This window comes from Ursus americanus, chromosome 8 (assembly GCF_024610735.1).
Source record: "Ursus americanus isolate L20-20 chromosome 8, mUrsAme1.1.p, whole genome shotgun sequence".
In the NCBI taxonomy this organism is placed as follows: domain Eukaryota; kingdom Metazoa; phylum Chordata; class Mammalia; order Carnivora; family Ursidae; genus Ursus; species Ursus americanus.
Genome location: NC_142134.1, coordinates 36,107,399 through 36,130,353, shown reverse-complemented (window position 1 = coordinate 36,130,353; position 22,955 = coordinate 36,107,399). Strand labels below are relative to the sequence as shown.

The 22,955-nt window shown below is 34.9% G+C and overlaps 1 protein-coding gene across 5 annotated transcripts in view; it reads left to right on the top strand.

The window, feature by feature from the left end:
* The window catches only part of ADGRL3 (adhesion G protein-coupled receptor L3), a 501,774-nt gene that overhangs the window by 206,779 nt on the left and 272,040 nt on the right, over nucleotides 1-22,955 (top strand). For all 5 annotated transcript variants that reach the window (XM_087864114.1, XM_087864113.1, XM_045815875.2 and 2 more), the window contains one exon: nucleotides 15,471-16,271. In XM_087864114.1, the coding sequence (XP_087720240.1) occupies nucleotides 15,471-16,271 (801 nt within the window). The remainder of the gene's footprint in view (nucleotides 1-15,470; nucleotides 16,272-22,955) is intronic.

Here is a 22,955-nt window from a genome sequence, read left to right as displayed (position 1 = left end):
CCATTATCAGTTTAAGAATATGGACTAAATTTCCTTTAATTTTTATTTGTCCGAATGCAAATTAAGTTTGTTAATGACCTATTTTTCTGGTGGTAACACTAAGAACGGCATTAAACTAACATCATAAAATTAAACCAAGTAACTTAAGATATCTTGCTTTTTTCTATAGTGAAGGAGTCATATTGCTGTCAAAACGGTAGATAAAATCTTTTAAAGTCTTAATAGACCCTTCATTGTCCCTTTTCTAAATATTCCCAAATGCATATCAGAAATATAGATCTGGTCCTATTAAACTGCCATTTATTAACATTAACCAAGTAGCATTGCTGCCAGGAGGAAAAACAGAAAGACAATTTATCTCTGTGCCTTCTTGAAGTTTGCAAGATAAATATGCACCAATTTTAAATGAAAGTGAACATCAGTAAACTAGATAGATTTATTGAGTTAGCTTGTGGCAAAATGAGCTTGCTCCATTTTCACATACTTTTTCTGGTAGTAAATGTTTTAATCTATTGATGCCATGGAGAAATGCTACATTAGCTATAAAACAGAAAGAGGGCACTGTTCAATGATGGGACCAATAATACGTATAATGCAGTAAACACTTTGCAAGAATTTAATGGCCCTGAATTCAGATAGACAATGCATAGTTTACTAAGCTGAGGGAGAAGATTCATTAGACTGCTGGCTCCTTCAAATACATAAACTCGACTTAGACATGATATGAAGACATCAGTTCTTCAGTGGCAGAAGAAATTACGTTTCATTTCAAAAAGAAGGAAAAACCGTTCTCGTAGGTTGCTGCACACCAGAATTTTGCGTTTTGTTCTTCCTATGGTAGTATAAGCATTTGATTCTTACTTTTGTTGTGAGGGGTTTATAATTTTCCATCACAAATCTCTCCTCTTTATTTTTTTTTTAAGATTTTGTTTATTCATTTGACAGAGAGAGAGACGGCCAGCAAGAGAGGGAACACAAGCAGGGGGAGTGGGAGAGGGAGAAGCAGGCTTCCCTCTGAGCAGGGAGTCCGATGCGGGGCTCGATCCCAGAACGCTGGGATCATGACCTGAGCCGAAGGCAGATGCTTCATGACTGAGCCACCCAGGCACCCCAAATCTCTCCTCTTTAAAACTGTTAGACACAGTAGAGCCTAGAACCTCACCATGATCGGAAGAATCCATGTTACACATGGAACGAGAGAGCTGATGTTCAGAGAAGACTTGCAGGTTACGATGCCATTGCTTGGGATTAAAAAATATCAACCTGAGAAGTCTAAGAAATGTAAAACTTACCTCCTCACTCTGTTTTCAACTCTATGTATCATTTATTTAAAAGTAGATAGCAGATTCTGAAGTCGTATACTTTTTAGATAAGTGGCAAATCAGCCAAAACTCACAACTTGAGATTTCATTCAAAATATCATGCATCGAATGTATTTTTTTCAAACTTTATTGACATTCGAAATAGGGCATCAGACTGTTGTGTTACTTCATTTTCTGGATGAGAAAAATTGTCAGTAATTTCTTGGGAGATGATGCAGACCATCCAGTGACCATAAACCTCACAGCCAGATTGTCTTTTTTCAAATCCTCATTCTGTTTCTTACTAGATATGCGACCTTAAGATTTGTGAACTTGATTTTTCTGCCCCACACTTTCTTCATCTATAAAATGGTGACAATCTACTTACCTTAAAGAGCTGTTTTGATAGTTCAGTGAGTTAAAAGTGTTTCCACACAGTAAACGTTTAACAACTGTTGGCTGTTTTTGCTCTAAGTGCTTGTTGTTTCAAATTATGCATTTATTCAGTCATATTTGAAAATGCCCCAAACTGCAAGCTATTTTGTTTTCAGTGTTCATTATTGTAAAATGTAGTGTGATGGAACAGAGTATAGTAGTTTTGTTTGGTTTTAGTAATTAGGTATTAAGCCAAAACTCAAATGGATTTATTAATTAAACCTCATATTTAGAAAATATTTACTCCAGCACAGCAATTATGCAATCCATATCCACATTCTACTTTTAATTGTGTTTCTTTTTATTTTGCCTTTGGTAATATGAGTAAGGTTATACCAGTTATTCAAGAGCATCAAAGGTAAGAGGCCCCTTGTACTAATTTAATAAATTTAAACTATTTATTGTGTAGCTTCTCTATTCCAGGTACTATTCTAGATGGTGGGACTCAGCAGTGAATAAAACAGAGTCCTTGAATATATATGACTAGCTTTCTAATAGATTAAGAGAGTGTGTCACAGTGTGAGGGTTTCTGAGGAGACATAGTTTCTATTTGAAATTTATTTGGTGTTTAATGTTGTGTTTTTTAAAATAAACCAACTATACTTTAGTAGATATCAACTTTTTTTGTTTGGTTTGCAAGGAAGTTTATTTCATTAAAAAGTTAAAAAAAAAACCCACACCTAATAATATTATACCATGATATTTCCTTCCTCAGAGCTCTAACCAGCAAATTCATTTTTATGATCCTTCTGCAGATAGCTTGCAAGGGAAAACAAACAGTTGGGGGCTAGTTAGTTTAAACAGACAGTAAAGTATGTTGCCACTAGTCCAATCGAGAAAAGAATAATGATCACTTGTTTCATTCTCTAAACTTGCTTTTCCCCTAATTTGACACATTTCACTATAATAAACAAAAAGTGCATTCAGTGAATTACTGAGCAGATGTTGGTTGAGTGTTATAAAGAACGGGAAGGAAAGCATACTTCATTATTTATTCGTTTTCATTTAATTTTAGATTTAATGTCTCCGCTTTGGGTGTTGTACCACATTACATACATTTTAAGGGCTGTCTGCTCATTTCTTTTCTCAACTTTGACCTTGCTAAGGCACAGAGGTCACTCGAGAAGTATTTATTTCTTCTGTCAGTATCTCTCCAAGGAACAACATAAATCCATCAAGAAAACAGATCGTGAAGAATATACTCCCTTTCTTCGGAGCGTGCAATTCTTGTGTCAAATATTATAACATTGCAGAGCTAGACCCCATTATAAATGCTTTCAACTGCGAGTGGGAAATAAATAGAAACTATGTTTGGCTGGGCCAGGGGAATCTTGACACAGAATTGTCACAGGTGCAATGTGATGGACCCTGAAGAATTAGAGAAGAAACAGGAAACTCTCAGGAGAAAACTGCTACATCTGCAGTTTGCTCTAAGCTCTGTAATTCATAAAACATGTTTTCTTCTTTCATTAGGAAAAAAAGTAGCAAACAGTTTTATGTATGCCACCTTCCCTTTTTTTGGCGTATTTAATCCTTCCACCCGTGCATTTCTTTCCCCTCTGCAGACATTATAGATTTCAGTCACAACTAGCTCCTCACTTTACAGGTGACCAACATGTGCCCAGTGAGTCTGGAATCGGACACTCCCCTAAAATGTGTCCCAAGAAAGCCTCTTGTCAAAAAACAGATCTTAAATAGATGGTTCTGAGAAGAGATTCTTTAGCAAAATTTAGCATAAGTTTTTTCAATATAAGTTATTACTGGTTATTAATACTAACTTTAAAAGACTTTTGTTTCTTTGTTGAAATCAAAATAGATATTATCACTAACAGTAGGCCATCAAATCACTTTCTATACCCATTAAATATAACTCAGTGGATAAAGCAGAGCTGACATTTAGAAAGTAATAGAAGTAGCTGAGAACTCTCTCTCCTCCCTCTGCCAATGAAAGTACTCAATGATAATAAATAGTGCAAGTAGCTTGCACTTGAAAGATAGTTGCTTAGCACTCGGGCTCTTTTGCTGTTTTTCTTGTTGTTTATTTTTTTATTTAAATTAAATTAATTAACATAAAATGTATTACTGGTTTCAGAGGTAGAGGTCAGTGATTCATATTAAGACTGTACTCAGTCTTAATACAACACCCAGTGCTCATGACATCACCCAGGTACCCCATCTGCTTTATCCCCTTCCCCTCCAGCAACCCTTAGTTTATGTCCTATGATTGAGAGTCTCTTATGGTTTGTCTCCCTCTCTGATTTGTCTTGTTTTATTTTTTCCTCTTTTTCCCCTATGATCATCTATTTTGTTTCTTAAATTCCACATATGAGTGAGATCATATGATAATTGTCTCTCTCTCTGATTGACTTATTTTGCTTAGCATAATACCCTCTAGATCCATCCACATCATTGCAAATGTCAAGATTTCTTTTTTTTTTTTTTTTTAATGGCTGAGTAGTATTCAGTTCTATATATATATACCACATCTTCTTTATCCATTCATCTGTCGATGGACGTCTGGGCTCTTTCCATAGTTTGACTATTGTGAACATTGCTGCTATAAACATTGGGGTAGCACTTGAGTTCTGATGTCAGAGGCCTGACATTGGATCCTGGTCTGTCACTTACTATTTATTTAATTTATATGTATCATGGTTTCTTTCTTTCTAATATTGAACTAATAATGCTATCTACTTTATAGTGGTAATATAATTGTTAAGTGGATAATACATGTAAATTCTTTAAAACCATAAACTGGTAATTGGTAAATACTCAATTAATATTAGCTATCCTCGTTATTTTTGTCATCATCACTTTTCTAGTTTGCCAGAAAGCAAAGCATAGAGGCTAAGACTGTAGGCTCAGAAGTTCAAATACCAGCTCTACTAAGTGGTAATGACCTCTATACTCGGGTCTGCCCATCTGTATAATGGTGACAATAATCTCAACAGGATTGTTCTGAGGATTAAATAAGATGAAGTAAATTGAGTATTTAGCAAAAAGACTTACATACCATAAATGCTAAGTAAACTGGACTAAAAATAGCCTGTTTCAATGTTATTAAGGAGGAATTTCACAGAGATTACAAAATCTTTGTTAACAATTGAATGTAGAATAAATATTTTGCTATGTGCAGTTCTATAAATAGATAGTGAGAAAGATAATGGACTCCACTATTGAGAGATAAGATGTACTACCTAAGGAGAATTTTGTGTGCTACTTAGCAGAAATGAAAGACATGCTTTGCCATCTGTAAGATTTGTCCTCTTCTCCTTTGTTCATATCGTTGAACAAACCATACCGAGTTTATATTTGTAGCCATTTGCCTATGATTTTAAAAGCATGTCAGTGCCAACATTTATTGACCAGCTGTCCTCCATATATTTCCTGAAGAAAGATAGAGAGAAGATAAAAATACCAAGTGCCAAAGAGAATAGCGAGACAGTATAAGTATAATGAACTAGAATTGATAATTGGCAAACAGTGATCATGGGATAAACATCCAGTGGGTGGTTTTCCAACTAGCCCATGAGCTAAGAGTATCTTTTACATTTTTTCAGAGATGTTTAAAAAAAAAGAAAAGAAAAAGAAGAAGACTGTGATGACAACAGCTGGCCTGTTTGTGGCTCATAAATCTTAACTTACTTACTTTTTGTCCTTTTGTAGAAAAAGCTTGCCAATTCCCAGACTAGAACATTATTGAAAATCTCCCTCCCCCACAAACTAAGTTGAAATTATACATTTATTCCATATGGTACTGGTAAGTAAAGCAGTATTTATGAAGGAAGAACTTAGAACCGAGAGATAGAGTTTGGCTTAACTAGGAATAGGAGATCTGAGGCATTCTGAACAGGGCCACAGAGTGAGAAAAGTTGAAAAATAAATATAAGTGTGGAGTATATGAAGTAAAAATAAATAAACCATTGTGAAGAATATGATTAGCCTATATGATTAAAAAGACATAAAATTGGAAAAATATTATAAGAAACACACTTTTGGAAATTTATGGTAATGAATCTGAAGACTTGGAATTTATTCAGATGCATTGATATTAGCATCTCAATTTTCAAACACCAAAAAAACAAATGAGTAAGAATCTTAAATCTACTTTTCAAAAGATTCAGTTAGCATGTATGGGATATATGTGCAGTGTGTATTTTTGCTAATGACTTCTGAGATTAAGTTTTTTTTGTTTTTGTTTATGGTTCTAGGAATCCTATCTGTATTATTTATCTTGTTTTTATTAACCATGATGTTAGGTAATACAAAATCTTTTCTGCTTTTTGGCTAGTGAATCCAGTCCCAAATTGGTTGGGGTATTCAGAGTACTTCTGCAAGGTACCAAAGTATGTAGTAGCTCCTCAGATTCCTAAACTACTCCTCAGGGTGTTTTTTGTGTGTATCGGGTTTTTTTCCCTTTAATGATGACTCTGTGCATTTTGTCATCTCATTCTCTTGCACCAGGTGATGATAAAAACTTCCAATTCCACGATTAAATCACAAGATCCTAAGAGCTTTTGTAAGACTGAAGGAACAATGTTGGGTCAAAAGCAAAGCAACTTGATTTCTTTTAGCTTTTGATGTTTCTCATCAGAATATTAGAACAGTCATTCCTGCCCCCACAATACATAAAATTGTAAAATGAATCAAAAAATATTACATTATTTCATAATTTGTTTTTAGTACTATTAAGAGTTAAAAAGGAAATTGTGATTTGGTGCTAATATCTAATTCTCTGGCTTCATTTTTTTAATTTGTAAAATATTATCTGAGACTAAATGACATCTAACATAATATTCAGCCCCCAAACCACAGTAATTATAACATATTGACTAAATCTAGGATTAGATTAGATTAATTTTGAATATCTTATTTATTGCATAAGCAGTGGATGCATAGAACCTAGTAGTAGAAATCAGTCAAAAATAAATTTCTCAGGAACAAACGGGTGACATTTTCCATAAGAAATTTGATTTTAGCTAAACTGCTTCTCCTCTTGTTTTTAACTTTGGTTTCTCTTAATGATTCCCTCTCCCTGCTATTCACTTCTATTTTTGTCTGTTTTTAATCTCTTTACACAGATTCCCCTGAATGCATTTAAAAATAGCTTATTTTTGGTAAATTATTACACTGAAAATCACTGATTATTAGACTGTAAGTTTCCCTAAGGCAGAGATCAGTTCCTCCTCTGTATCATATTCATGGTAGTACCACCAAATTCATAGAGTTTCTTTGAGGATTAAATAAAATTATCCACATAACCAGTCACATAGTACATATTCAGGAATTGTTAGGTATTATGATTATTATTACTTCTCTCTGTATTCACAGCTCTAAGGGTCTTGCAAACAACAAATACATTCCATGGGCCTAATACAAATATGCATGTGTGTTTATGTATATAGCATAGTCTTATACACTCTGAAGGGACTCTCCCTTTGTTTTTGTTTTCTGTTTAGCAACTTTATTTTTTTTTTACGTTTTTATTTATTTATTTATCAGAGAGAGAGAGAGCACAAGCAGGGGGAGCATCAGGCAGAGGGAAAAACAGTCTCCCCTCTGAGCAAGGAGCCCAATGCGGGACTCCATCCCAGGACCCTGGGATCATGACCTGAACTGAAGGCAGACTCTTAACCTACTGAGCCGCCCAGGTGTCCCCTTTCAGCAACTTTAAATGCCATGTGGTTGTTACATAGTGGTGACAAATCATTATGACAAGGGTATATCATTGATGAACCAAACGTAATGTTGACTGCTACCAATGCCTTTGAAAAATTATCTTTCTAAAAGCTATTACCAATATATTCCCCAGAGTCTACTAATAGCACCATTTTCTTTTAAAATCTTAAATTAACCAAAAGATTTTACAGATCCGTCAGAAAAATGGAAATTTACTACAAAACAAAAGGTCGCCTCAGTTTCTGCATCATCTATAGATATTGTATTTAAATGTTTAAATTAGAATGTGGCTAGTGAAAGCATCTTATGAATTACTGACATTTTCAATCTACACACTCCAGGATGAAATTCATTAGAAGGTAATAATTTTGAAAACACATTATATAAAGCCATTGTAGTACAAGGTGCTTGAGCGGCACTTTTATTCACTGATGCACGGGTATTATTTGAAAAACATAATTTAGAAGCTGAGCTGCAGAGATTACCCGTCTTTCATTAAATAAAGAATTAGCACCTTATTTACTGAAAGAGACAGATGTCTGTCAGAATTTTTGATATGCACTATACCAAAAAAATTAATGAACTTCACAGATCTTTTTATTTCTATTTACTGAAGTGCTTCTGTATTTTCTTGGTGTATGTGAAGGGGAAAAAGAGAATGTTCTCTGTTTCAGAATAATGAGAATTAACAGGACATGAGGTATGCAGCACAGGTTTGTTTCTAGTGATAAGAAGTATCTTGTTTCCTTGGCCAAGAAATGAGGAACCACTGTTTTTTTATTATTTTATCTTCTCTGGAGAGATGCTCTGCCTCACACTCAGGGTCAATAGCACTGAAGAATGTGGCATCCAGTCTCATTCTCTGAAATGCTACAGTGCAGTTCATCATTGCATGGAGGCCTAAGAAATACTCATTGAGCTTTTTCTGTGTGCTGAGCACTGGAAATACAATAATGAGTAAGATCAAAACTTATATTTGAATTCCAGCTCTACCACTTACTAACCAAAAGAACAATGCTTCTTTGTACCTGTTTCCTCACTTGAAAAGTTAAGATAAGGAGAGTATCTACTTCATAAGGTTGCTGCGAGATGGTTAAATTAGTGTTATGGCACACTGCAGTGCACTGGGTGGCACACGGTACATGCTTAGTGAAAGGTCGTTCTTACAACAGAGCGCCTACCCTCAGGAGGATTCCGTTTGTGTTCTTTATCCCTCTGAAGTGCACCCCTACCTGGATTTGTCGACAGAAGGGAAATGGAGAGCGAGAATGCAACAGTTTTACTGAGTTTGCTTGTTGTAAGAGCCAGTGTAGGGTTAGATAAATGACAGACTCTGCCATCTACCAGTGTTGTTCTTGGTCAAATCTTTTAACCTTTTTAGTTTTGGCTCACTTGTCTCTGATACAGGAATAATAAATACCACATCACAGTGTTGTTTGAAGAATTAAATCAAGTGATTCACGTGAAAACATTTTGTTAAGTTATAAAGTGCTATACAAGTGAAAGTATTATTGTAAACTTTTGATTATTCGCTTATAGCGGCTTTGTTTACGGATGATACACCAGCAAATTTTCATCCAAGACTGATTTTTTACTACTCACTTAGTTTGCCTTATTGCTGTCTCCTTCACTGCCCGGCTGGCTAGTGATAAGCGTACCCAAATATATTTTAATAGTACAGCCAGATGTAACCAAGAAAATAATACTGTTTAAAATACTACCAAATTTCAATGATAAAAATAGGTATTTGTAAATTATTTAATGTTCTATAACTATCTCATGTTCCCCATAAGTGTTTTTTATTTATATTACAGAGGCCTCATTGGATTATATAACATAGAAAATGTATGGTATGACTTACAGTTTAAAAGAAAAGAAAATTTAAGCTACATTAGAATTAGACACAATTTCATAGTTCTTAGTTATGACAGTTTAGTTCTAACAATTTTTAGCACACAACAATTTTATTTCTTTGTAATTTGCAATGCAATTTGGAAAAGCCTGGCAACGCATGCATATGCTCTCTCATCCATACCTTTTCTAATTAAAAAATGCAATTCAAAAGTACTACATATGGTACAGATATGAATAGAACTAATAACATCTTATTTTTCTAAACAATAATATGTCTATTGGCTATATATTATATCTCTTTTATGAACTGTTGGGAAATAAAGGGAAAATTTACTAGTCTTTTTTTTTTCCGTTTCTGCCTTTTATACAGAATAAAATTACCCTTAGTTTGAATTTGTCATTTACTCTAACCACAGGATATAGCTTATGACATTAAGTTTGACAAAGGACAACAATGAAATCACTTAAGGAAATATATAAACATATTTGCAGAGGCTGAATGGACAATAAAAATAGTTTGGGGATTAAAAGTGAAGAGAGAAAAAGAGAGTAACTAGTTCCAAAGAGGATTGGAAATGAACAATGACAGCTATAATGCCAGAATTCAGGATATTGGACCAGACCAAAAGACAGGAGGTACTGAAGAAGGCTGAGCACAGATGTCATCGTACAATTCATTTATTTATGATCTCATTACAGAGAGGAGAAAAGGGAGCATTTTCGGTCTGTGTTTTTAGATCATTGCCCGCTGTTTTATAGCAACACTTTCTTCTTGCCAATATAATCCTCAAGACTATCCGTACAGTTTTTTTTTTTTAATTTTCCTTTTTTCCCCCTCCAGTTTTACATTTAATGAGTTGGCGATACATATTGCTCATAAATTGTACTTTCCTCTACATCCATTAAAATATACAAAGACATTATACAGATAATACCCTGTATGTATGTGTATAGCAAATCCAGATTTTCTTCACCACTTTTTCTTTTTGCTATATGCTTAAAATACTAAGAAGCAGAATTAATCACCTCTATTTGGATTATATATTAATTCAGTAGCTGTTCACTGAGTACTTATTATGTGCCAGGCACTGTGAGGTTATGAAGGATATAGTGGCAAGGGTGTTAACTTGTATCCGTACAATTTGTTTGTATGAATATTTTTCCCCCCAGGGGACAGAAGCTTCTAGAATCAGAATTAGATGATGACAGTGACTGGCTAATCCTAAATGTAACTGAGCTTTTCAATGACAAATTATGTTTGCCTTGCCAGTTTTTGTTACGGGAATATGATTTGTGTGTGCTTGTTTCAACTTAAATTATAGGATTGTTTTACTTGAGTCTTGAAAATAGCAAATAAATGATAAATGAGCTACAGCCAGTCATGACATAGGCAAGAACATAATAATTTTCTCCAAAGTGAAACTGCCTAATAAATCTTAATTTTGAATAAACAGCAAGTAACAGAAACTAGCTTTACTTATGCTACAGCTTATGCCAGTTTATTTCAAATTAGACCGAGACCAGAGAATTAAAATTTCTCAAGTTAGACCAAGACCAGAGAATTAAAAGTAAAATTTTACCTAATGACAATTGAGAAAACAGAAGTAAAAGTTCCTTGAAAAATAACAATATCCATTAAATTGTAAGATAGTATTTACAAGATAACAAATACCTTATCAACACTTTGTATCACATATCCTGTCTTCCTCATTAAGTATTTGTTGAAGAAATACTAGTCACCAAGAAGTTAGGATAACTGTGCTTTAGAATAAGACGAAGAGTTTTATGTGAAATAAAACTAAAGTTGTGTGTGTATACATTTTATACTTCAGAATATAAGGGGCACCTGGGTGGAGTCGGTTAAGCGTCTCCCTTCCGCTCAGGTCATGATCTCAGGGTCCTGGGATCAAGCCCCGCATCGGGCTCCTTGCTCAGCACAAAGCCTGCTTCTCCCTCTCCCTCTGCCACTCCCCCTGCTTGTGCTTTCTCGCTCTTTCTCCCTCTGCCAAATAAATAAATAATGTTTAAAAAAGACTATAAATCCTCTGTATACGATTCTTAAAAGTATATATATTTAGAAGTATTTCAAGGAACAAAATTAGTTCTATCTATATTTTTATAGTCTAGTTGCTGAAAAATGTCAACTTCAGTATGACTTCCCACTCCCAACCTCCACTTTCATTGTAATGTGCCTTGGGTCCAAGCTTTCTAGACTATTAAATTTCTTAAGGTGATTTCTTACACTTCTTTTAGTTGTCCGTCTGAACTCAGATTTGTGAGTATTCTAGTCACAAAATGAAGTGCATCTGCTAAGTAAAGGATTTAACTGACCTGTAATGAGGCATATAATCCAGTGAACACTGCAGTCACTCGATAAAGACTGAGGATGATGATAAACCATAACAGTATATATAGAGTTGCTAAAAGAGTCCTAGAAATACTATTAAAATAAGATTTGTATGTTGATGAGATAAGGAATCTTTAAAAAATAACCCATTTGCAACTTTTTAAGCATAACTTTTAATTTCAGATTTATTTATTTTAGAGAGAGCAAGAATGAGTGGGGGGATAGGGAGAAGGAAAGTGAGAGAATCTCAAGCAGACGCCCCTCTGAGCATGGAGCCCAAGGATGTGGGGCTTGATCTCAGGACCCTGAGACCATGACCCAATGCGAAATCAAGAGTCGGAGGCCCAACTGACTGATCCACCCAGGTGCCCCAAGCATAACTTTTGGTATAGACTAGTTTTGTCTTCTAACACATGTGATACTGAGCTTTCAAAAGAGTCATTGGAGAGAAATGAGTGTGATTTTGGACAATAGAACACAAAAGAGCTTAAGTCAAAGCACAAAAATCTCACCCAAACGCAATGACCCAAAACAGTATTCTCCCTTGTTTTGAAACTTCCCTAGAGTTTTATTTATTGTGCAATATTTCAGTTCATCCATTCCATTGAATTTTTTTAGATTTATATCAACTGCAATCTGTGATTTTTAAGTTTGTGTTCTGAACCCATTTTTCCCCAACTCTTCCCCTTGTTTTTTGGTGGTGCCTGTTCTTTTTTCTGATGTAGGCAAATTGTGTCTAATGAGACAAATGTTTATGAGATAAACAGGATGCTTCTTGGTGAGTTACATGAATATGTTACAATTTCTCAAAATTTTTCCTGACTTGTATTGGTCAGTACTTTAAAAATAAAAATGGAATCTAATTTGAGAGATACGTAGCCATAACATGGCTGAGGATTTCAATTTATTTTTACAAAGGTGTGTTAACTTGATTAAGAATTTCAGAAAAGGCCAAACAGATGGCTCATTATTTATGTCAACCTTCTAATAAATTTTTCTGAAAGATACTTTTCCATAATATCAAATATTGATAAGTGGGAGGCAAAGAAGTTTCTTCAATAAAGATTATGAATCCACTTATTTAGTATGAGAGCATTCCCTGTAAATGTGTAGCCTCATGAGGTTTATTTCTCTTAAGACTGACATGGAAAATCTTAGGCCTGAGAAAATGAGTTGCAGAGTAGTTTCTTCTGAAGAGATCAATCCTTGAGATGGGTAAAAAGCAAGACTATTATGTTAAGTAGTGGTATAAACTATAATAGTTTATAAATGAGACTAGTCAAGCTATTTGAAAGCTTTATGTATATAATTACCTTCCTAACTTGCAAAGAGAAATATGGGTGTTCTTATTATGAGTATTGTATTTCCTATGTCTATAGTTTGAAATTGTATTTTTTTTCAATCTTAGCTTGAATAACTTTTGCCTTATGTTTTCTAAGTCTGTACTGTGTTTTTAAGTTTATATGATTGCTTTTTAAAAAAATAATTTTACTAGGGAAATGTTTAAAAAAAAAACCTATGTTCAAAAAGCAAGTATGAGTGAAATAAATTATTTACTTTCAGTTTGGAAGAGGTGAATAAAAAGTGCTTGGCCAATACCGTACCATTAATCTATTCTCTTTTCTCCTTTCTCTCTGTACTTCTCTCTCTCCAATAGAAGTGGAACAAAAAGGTAATTAAATACCTTTCATAAATTATATACTATTTATAGGCTAAGTTATTTAACAGTTTAACATTTAGTTAAAATAATTTTGTATTAATTCTTTTTTATGAAAATTTATTTACTACTTCTGCTGCTCAACTTCACTTTAATCTGTTGTGATGAACAGTGCTGGTTTGATCCTTTTATCCTAAAACAGTTTAATCATGTAAAATTTTCAACCATGCATTTTCTTCCTCATTACTTTTAAATAAGTAGTTAGAAAATCCAGTAGATGGTGATGGATAGTGATGCTTTAGATTTGTTTTTATTTCTATACTAGATAATTTTCCATAGCTCTGGTGTGGTCTCCCCATTCCTTTATTTTTAACTATTGGGGGAGAAGGGGAGATGGTTTTCTGAAATACCTTCTAATAATTTACATTAGTAATCATGGGCTCATTATTAACCAACTTAAAGTTTATATACAATTTTGACAACAATGCCTATCCATTCTTTATAATTATAGGCATCATATTAGAAATTCTTCTAATCATCAATTTTATCATTGAGTATAATTTGATGAAGGCCCTCTGTCCTTGCTATGGAAGATTTTGGTGATCAACTTTGCTCTTGAACTTTTCATTTCCACAAAAGTAAAACTTTGGACATTTTAATAATGTACTCTCCTTTTTAATAACGTACTCTCCTTTTTAATAACCTTCACATCCTAGCTGAATTTTATCTTAGATCATTTTCCATTGGATCTAGGCTTATAGTTGCTGTTAAAGAGCTAATCACTAATATTGAGAGAACAATACTTTAATCATTAAAATATGGGTCAACATACAAATTCCTTATGATTTCTTAATTTCTCCACCCAGTACCCTTCTAATCATTTCAAACATTAACAGTGGACTGCATGATTATTTTTCAGTGTATTTGCTTTGCAAAAATACTAGAGCAGTGTTTCCCATAGCAGGTTCAACAGAACACTACACTTTAAACAGGCTCTTTAGAAAGGGTTCCGTGATCAAATTAGTTTGTGAAATTTGTTCATCTTCCTTACTTCTGCCTTGGAGATTCACTGATGTACCAAAGCTATTAGAATCTCTGCCACAATTCAATTTAATCTGATATTTCTTAAACATATGGCTAAGGTTCCCTGTTTTCTTTCTGTGTGACATCTAGTTACACCACTTGAAACGGATGCTTCAAGGACCATTCTTTGGGAAACATTGCTTATAGCCCCTTCATTATAAGCGAGCCAAGCTTTCTTACCACTGTTCACACCGTGTGCTACTGAATCATTCTAAAAATAAAATGAATCAGATAATTCCTGCCCTTTTCCAATCTGAAGTATGAGCAGCAAAATATTGTAGCAAGTAATCTTGTTTTTTAATGTTCTTCTCATGTAACAGTAAAAGGTACATGTTTTTAAGTTCCAATACTACTGTATTTAACAGGACATTTTTAACTGATTAAAATCTAGATCTTGGGTTCTCTTCTCTGTAACCTTTCACCTTTTCTTCTTTCCTTATTCCTTCTTTCCTTTCTTTTTCTTCCTTTCTCTTTTTCCTCCCAGTATCCATCCATCGCTCATTTTTAATTGTGTGGGTTGCATGCTCTGTGTGTGCTTTAGCAGCTTTAAGAGCTTTGTTTTTGTTTTTTGTTTTTTGTTTTTTTTCTAGAAGATTCAGTGGCCTGTATTACAGGGCTTTTCTTTTCCTTTATTGTTATACTTAATTACTATTGGATTGGATTTCTATTTATTTCTTAATGATAAGTTATTGAATGGCTAATGTCATCAGAGTGGAAACAATATATATATATATTTAATTTCAAATAAGATACATAAAATATTATGTATAAACATTTGTATTTATTTTATGTCTATAGAATACATAGACATACATCCACCTGTGTATGTCTATCCAGAAATATTGTATCACGTTTTACAAAGGTAAAACTCAAAGGAAAACACAAGTACTCATAGAGAGGCCACACTTTTCAGCAAATGAAATAAAAATGATTTTGAGCAAAAGTCAGAATTAATATGTAAGACACTTTGTGTACTCAGAAGAATGCAACGAAAGAATTAACTGGTGGTGGGTATCTCTTGTTAGAGTTACATTCCATTTGGTGAAAAATTAAAATCTATGACAAAATATTAAAATTAATGTATTTATTATTTTAACTCTTTCCCTTCCAACAGTTTTTCTTTGTCCTGGACTACTAAAAGGAGTATACCAGAGTGAACATTTGTTTGAATCTGACCACCAATCTGGGGCATGGTGCAAAGACCCTCTACAGGCTTCTGACAAGATTTATTATATGCCCTGGACTCCCTACAGAACTGATACCCTGACTGAGTACTCCTCAAAAGATGACTTCATTGCCGGAAGGCCAACTACAACCTACAAGCTCCCTCACAGGGTGGATGGCACAGGATTTGTAGTGTATGATGGAGCTTTGTTTTTCAACAAAGAGCGCACCAGGAACATAGTAAAGTTTGATTTGCGGACTAGAATAAAGAGTGGAGAGGCGATCATAGCAAATGCCAATTACCATGATACCTCCCCCTACCGATGGGGAGGCAAATCTGACATAGACCTGGCAGTGGATGAAAATGGACTTTGGGTAATCTATGCAACAGAACAAAATAATGGTAAAATTGTCATTAGTCAATTGAACCCTTATACCCTACGGATTGAAGGGACATGGGATACTGCATATGATAAAAGATCAGCTTCCAACGCATTTATGATTTGCGGGATTCTGTATGTGGTCAAATCTGTATATGAGGATGATGACAATGAGGCCACAGGGAATAAGATTGACTACATTTACAACACCGACCAAAGTAAGGATAGTTTGGTGGATGTACCCTTTCCCAATTCATACCAGTACATAGCAGCTGTGGATTACAACCCCAGGGACAACCTTCTTTACGTATGGAATAACTATCACGTCGTGAAATACTCTTTGGACTTTGGACCTCTGGATAGTAGATCAGGTAAGTTTGCCTTTTGATGATACTGTAGGGGGAGATATTCACAGTGTGATTTTGTTAAGTTTTTTTTATGTGTATGATTAGACTTCCTTTGTTGTCTTGCTTCTAGCCTGTGTACCTGAAAACTGTTCATTGTCTTTTCATCTAAAAAATGTTGCTATTAAGCACTTTCGGCTCTTAAAAAAAAAAAGTATAAGAAACTTTTTCTCCCTTGTGCAGCTAGTCTTCAATCTTAAGCCCTTCTCTGAAGGGCATTCTTATTATCAGCTGGTTAGTTCTTTGTGTAGTGAAGTACACAAAACCTTTACTAAAATAGAATGCCATCCTGTCTAATTAATGTGACATGCCCTCAGAAGTGCTCTCCACTTAGAAAAATGTCAAGGACTGCCTTGGTATAATGCTTCAAGAGCCCTATGCCAATATATTCACTTTGCAGAGGGTGTCATATATGACCACCCCTATTGGGAACGTTGTCAGTTTGAGTGTACGAATGTCTGAGTGTACCTAATTGATACATACAGAAAAATGTTTATAACTGATGAATACAGAAAAAAATAGACCTCAATTTTATAAGAAAAAACAATGCAAAGCATTGCTTTGAGTAAACCAGAGATAATCTTTAATCCCAATTCTTTTCTTTAAAGATTTTATTTATTTATTTGAGAGAGGGAGTGAAAGAGAGAGAGAGAGAGCCCTTGAGTGGGGGGTGGGGCAGAGGGAGAAACATACTCCCCGCTGAGCACAGAGCCTGACTCGAGTCTCGATCCCAGGATCCTGGGATCCTGACCTGAGCTGAATACAGATGCTTAACCCACTGAACCATCAAGGCACCCCCCCCCCCAGTTCTTTAAAATTGTCTTTTTCCTCTCTAGGACATACCATTTCCTTTTAATGTTGTTTAAAGATAGTCATAAATTGCGTTATTATTTTAATTTTTATTTACACAACTGAACAGAATTATCTAAGTTTAGAGGTTCAGCTATTTTAACTAGCAATATTGCTGTTCTTCATGATAAAGTATAATGGAAAACTAAGATACAGGTGTCTGAATTTTGATAGTAATTTAGCAATTCAAAGTTTACATTTTGTGTCTTTCAGTACTGACATGTTAGTATAACTTGTTTTCTGCACTGTTCTTACCATGCTTTACTAGCATGCTGTTCTACTTCCTAACTCAGTTCATTACACACATATCTTCTTATACAACTAGATTCTAAGTTCCATATGGACACTAGTATAATATGTGGTATATATAAAAGAAAGGCTCAGTAACTCTTTGCTAATGAAGGAGTGAATAGCTTTCCACTTCTCACTCTGATAGAAGGAGAAATTGCCATTTTCTCTAATCTCCAAGACGCCTTAGTCAGAGTGACAGCAATTCTTTCCATGACCAGCAATGCTGATATTATATTGAACTGCCCCTTATGGAGGGAGAGGCCTAAGTATGTAACAGCAACAAAAGCAACTTCTCCTTACTAAATCCTCAAAAATCTCCTAGATCAAGTACAGTACCTGGCTCACCGCTGTACAGGTAAGCTTTTTCAATTTGATACACCTAAGCGAGAATCGACCACCTGGAGGATTCTGGGAAGACTTTTTTTTTTTCCCATAGCTGTGATATTCTTAAATTAAAATTTGTATTTTGTCAGTGAAAACTCTGTTTATGTGTGGTTCTTAGCCTCTTCTGGCTTTTAAATTGCAAGAGGACATAATTTCTAATTGCCTGCAGATAACAACTCATCTTTAGTGGTTAATCAGTGAAGAAGAGACAGTAACATGTTTCGAGTTTTATTTATTGAAAACATTATGCGTTATTTTTATCGCTAATAATGAATAGGTTAAATTTAATTAGTATTCCAGGTTTTGACTTGATGAATTAAAGCAAATTCTTAGTTCAGTTTTTTAAATTATCCTGAAAGAGCAAGACAATACCGTAGTCCCAACTATTTAGAGACTTGACACAAAGAAATTTCCGATGGATATTAATAAACTTATATGTGTGTATACACTTATATGATCAGTCATTGTGGACATAAGGAAAGGTATACCACTGATTTAATTTTATGTGTTTGTTTATGGGAGTTAAAATATTAAACCATCTTGCCCAAATATACTAGTATTCATGTTTGTTAAAAGGATGTTATTAAAGTGGCAAACACTGAGAAATGGCAAATCAGCTTTTGAAACAAATTCCTAACTTTTGCCAGGAGATTCAGTTTTCCCTCTCTTTAAACAACAATGAAGACCTTGTATGTTTTGCAAAGAGTAAGATTCCATCTGTATTAAATTTGTAAATACAATCGCAAGGAAAATTATCAATTTTCATGCGTTAATGCTCAGATTTAAAAGCCAGCCTTTGGTGTGGACTTACTGCAATTTAGAGGTGGAAAGAATAAGTGTAGAAGTAAATTTTATGCATTGTATGTGTGGATATGAGAATTTCAATTAGCATTAATAGAGGCTGTTCATCTTATTCCTTGCAAACAGTTTCAGCTGGGTGTTTTTCTTTAGTAAATTAGGTTGACATTTTTCAAAGAAATTGCCTTTAGTGAATTCTTATGGATCTTCTCATGTGTTTATGTACAGAAACCAACTTATTATAAATATGTTAGGGTCAAAAAGGCTAATTCTGCGCTTGTAGATCTAAGGCGTATTTGCTGTTGCCATCTGTTGGAAGCAAGCTTTTTTGTTCTGGTTTTAACTGAGTTCTAATCAATGAAAATTCACACTTCTGAAGTTCTTATGCAAAGGGGTATCTACGTTATACTTCTACTGAATATCACTTTTCTGTACATTAAAAGATCTGGGGGGTGGAAGTTAGGGGGCAAGTCTGTTTCTCTTGTACACATAAAATTCCTTTTGGAAAGGGTACAGACAGCTAGCATGCCACTCTGAACATGAGCTTGGGAGTCTGAAGGACTTGGATTTGAATTCTGTCTCCAGTGCACAATGCTCAGCTTCTTGGTCTTGGTTTTCTCAACTACAAAATGAGAAAAATAACCCGATCTCTGAAAACTATTGTTAGATTTTAATGAGATGTTTGTGGTAGGTATCACAAACTTAACCAAATAGCTACACACCAGCCCTGCAAAAATCATTCTTATCCACATTTTCTAAATGAGGAACCTAAGACACCATAGCTCGTTATTACTCAAAGACCCCACAGCTACTGAAGTGCAACCCAACTCCAGATTCGTATTCCCTCCTGTAACACTGGTTGTGGAAAGTGTTTACTGAGGCTGTGCCTCTAGATTCGTTCATTTGATGGAAGTGATCTCAGTATCCCCATATGCCAGGCACTCTCTAGATGCAGATCTAATTTGTAGTTCTCAGGGTAAGATTACCATAGATATGTGCTCTGAAAAGTTGTATCTGTTCGTCAACCGTGAAATCAGATGTATTTTCTCATCTTACAAGAACCATTTTAAATTTTGAAATGGTGAACTTTAAGAAGAATAACAAGGATAACAGTGTCTCAGAAATATCCTAAAAGTAGTTTCAGAAATCATTTAACTTCAATCCCTTACTTTTCCTAGCACCCATTTTCAAACTGCTAATTGTCCTGCCTTTGTTGGCTTGGCTTAGCTACGGGACGTCGGTTTATATTCTTTTTCAAAGGAAACCATCCTGGGAATGGTACAGTCTGTGAAACAGGTTGTTTTCAACAATAGCTGTATAAATTAATTAATATTAATGTGATTTTTTTAACTTGTTTTCCAAATGTTCATTGTTAACTTTAAGTGAAGTTTCTCCTGGAAAAATGCTTTAATGGGCCTGGTCTTCTGGGCCAAGTTTTAAAAAGCTTAAAATTTGTTCTCATTTTTGTTTAAAAACCTTTTCGGAACCATCATCATGTATTTTGCATTACATTTAAATAAATGCAAGTTTTCCAGCATTTTCTGTAGTCTCCCAACATGAAAGTAATGGAAAATGAATCCATATTTATGCAATATTGCTATTCACATAATTTATATTTGCAACTTTTGTAGAAACAGTTTTTAATTATACCGTTCTATCTCACATGGTCAAGAACATACAGATGCAAAGAATTTCCAGTTTATAAAAAGCTTTTGCTCCAGAACTAACGAGATTTTGATTTACATTGAAATAATCTTGTTGATATTGTTTCAGTCATTTTTGTTTACAGGTCCCTATGGAGTGCCTGATATATTATAGGTGCTCTGTCAAGATTTGTTGAATGATTTAAGAAATCAAAGAATGAATTATCATATATATTAATATTCAGAATATTATGAGGATTAGAATATTAGTCCTAAAATTTGTTTTATGAAGATTACATGTATGCCTCTCGGGTACTCCCCTTCACTCTTGGCTTCACACTGCTATAATCTAGAAGTTTTATGATTCATCCCAGTTATTCCCCACCCCCAACACCCAGCCTCTTCCCTTCTTCACTCAGATTGTAAAGAGCTTTGGTAACCTTATGCAAGTTTAGCAGGTGTTAGGGAGAAGTGCCAAAGCACATTAACACCTAATGCACTTTCTTTCAGAAGTAATTAGAAGAAATTAAAGTCGGTAGTCTTAAAATAGGGAAGAAAGTGAGCAACAGTTCAATGAATTTTATATTCAGATCATATTCTCAAATTTTTCAGTTGATGAATTCCAGGGTTTTCTTTAAGTTCAAAAAAACGGAATGTGTGTCATATTCAGAAATGAATAATAATCGTATTCTGTTGAAAACATACTTTGCAGAACGGCTGACTCAGTTTGGGACACTGGTATCCAAAGTGCGTGTCAGCATTAGCAGCTGAGTATAAAGTCAATGTAAACGTGCTTCCTCCCTTTTTTTCTGAGGAGAAAACCATACCTAGAGCTATCAGATCTAGAATTTTTTTTCAAATGTACTTTTAACTGAGCGTTTATCCTATCTTATAAAATATGATAGGAACTACATTTTCATCATTGCTTTCAGCTGTCTCTTTTGCAAGATAGACATTAAAACCCTCCAAATAATGCTTAGCTGCTTCACAGGTTCTTTGAGCGATTCTCAGGTTGGCATTGTAATTCTAGAACTCCCTTCTATCCTGATACATCCCGTGTGAGCGAATCAGTTGCATACCTCCCCGTAGCTGTTATTAATAACGGACTGACTTTCACTCTGTAGTTGTCTCAAACTGCCTTATGCCCAGTCCATTATTCATTAATAAATAGGACTGAAATGTGAGGTATTTTCTTTGCTCTTCCCCTTCCAGTTTTTTTCTTAACTGCCCATAGAACAATCTAAACTTTCCTGGTCAAACATGCGAAGTTTTCCAGTATTTCCTACTGAAGGAGGAGGAAGTAGACTTAGGGTGATAGTAAGAATAGTCAGAGAAGCCCACTTCAAAAATGTCTTAAAGTTAGCTTGTCTAACTGATCTAAAAATCTGTTGGTTGAGATTGAGTGAAACACATCAAGTATTCGGTACGAACAACAGAACCATAAAGACAAGCAGTTACTGTCTTATGACTGTTCTGCTTCCTGAACACAATCCATATTTTCTTGAAAGCCATTTGAGATTATGTAAATGTATCCTTTCTTATATGCTGAAGATAACAGAATCTAAAACAACAACAAGAAGCCTACACATAACAGTTTAACAATGCAGATAAGGTGAACCTTCTGTCCTTATAATATGCTAATTAAGTGCATTTGTGTCTCCAGTACAGGCTGTGACTATGTAGTGATAAATAAGAACTTTAAACACACATGACACCTCGTTAAAATGTAATTTTCACATCATATATCTGAGCCCTTTACTTTGACAGCTGAGTAATGTGAGTGCTGGGCAGAGAATCCTGAACATTTTGAAACTGTCACGTGTTTAATAGGTAGCTGAATCTGCTTCCCGAACAGTTTAGTTAAATATGGTGCATCCTAATCACAAAAGAGAGCGTGGAAGGAGCAGGATCTTAAATCAGACTTGTCCTGAACCCGTGGGTTAGGATTGCTCCACAGTTCCACGTGAGAGGCCACATCGTCTCTACAGTTTAATTTACATCATCTTAGTAACTGAGTGAACTTTACAAAAAGAAAAAATAGTCCGCTACTTGTTGCTAATTTCATCCCGGTCTGTATATTTACGCATCAGCTGTTCCCCTGTCTGCAGAGGAGCCCCTCTCCTCCTCCCCGGGCTGCTTCACTGCCTGGAGTCCAGCTGCTGCCTGAAGGGCGTTGCTGCTGCTGCTTTCTCAGGGAGCCCAGCCAACACTTGAGAAATTTGCCCTCGCTAGTCCACTGCCACTCAACATCAGCTGAAGTCTCTTCTGTTTGTTTTTACCTGTCTTGTGTTTTCCTTTCTTCGTAACTGAGGGTTAAACCTTTTCAGAATGACACCTTCTGCTTTTCAGGCTCTGAATATCAAATCACAGTCCTGTACAGAGCAAAGCTTGACCTGCCTTTCTACAGCCAAGCCCAGTGTTAGCCACTAATCTGACATGTAGGAGACAAGATGCAAAGGATAAAGAGGTTCACAAATGATACTAACTTACTATGGTTTTTTTTTCCCTACAAAGTGATGTCCCTGATAAATGTATAATTATTAGAAATGTAATCAAAATCGTCCACATGCAACACACAGTCATAAAAAGATGACTTGTGAATCAGCTTCCCACTCACACCAGCTGTCCCTTCTGTAACCATTTCACTGCTCATTAGCACGGCCACCAGAGGGCAGGCAGGTGGAAC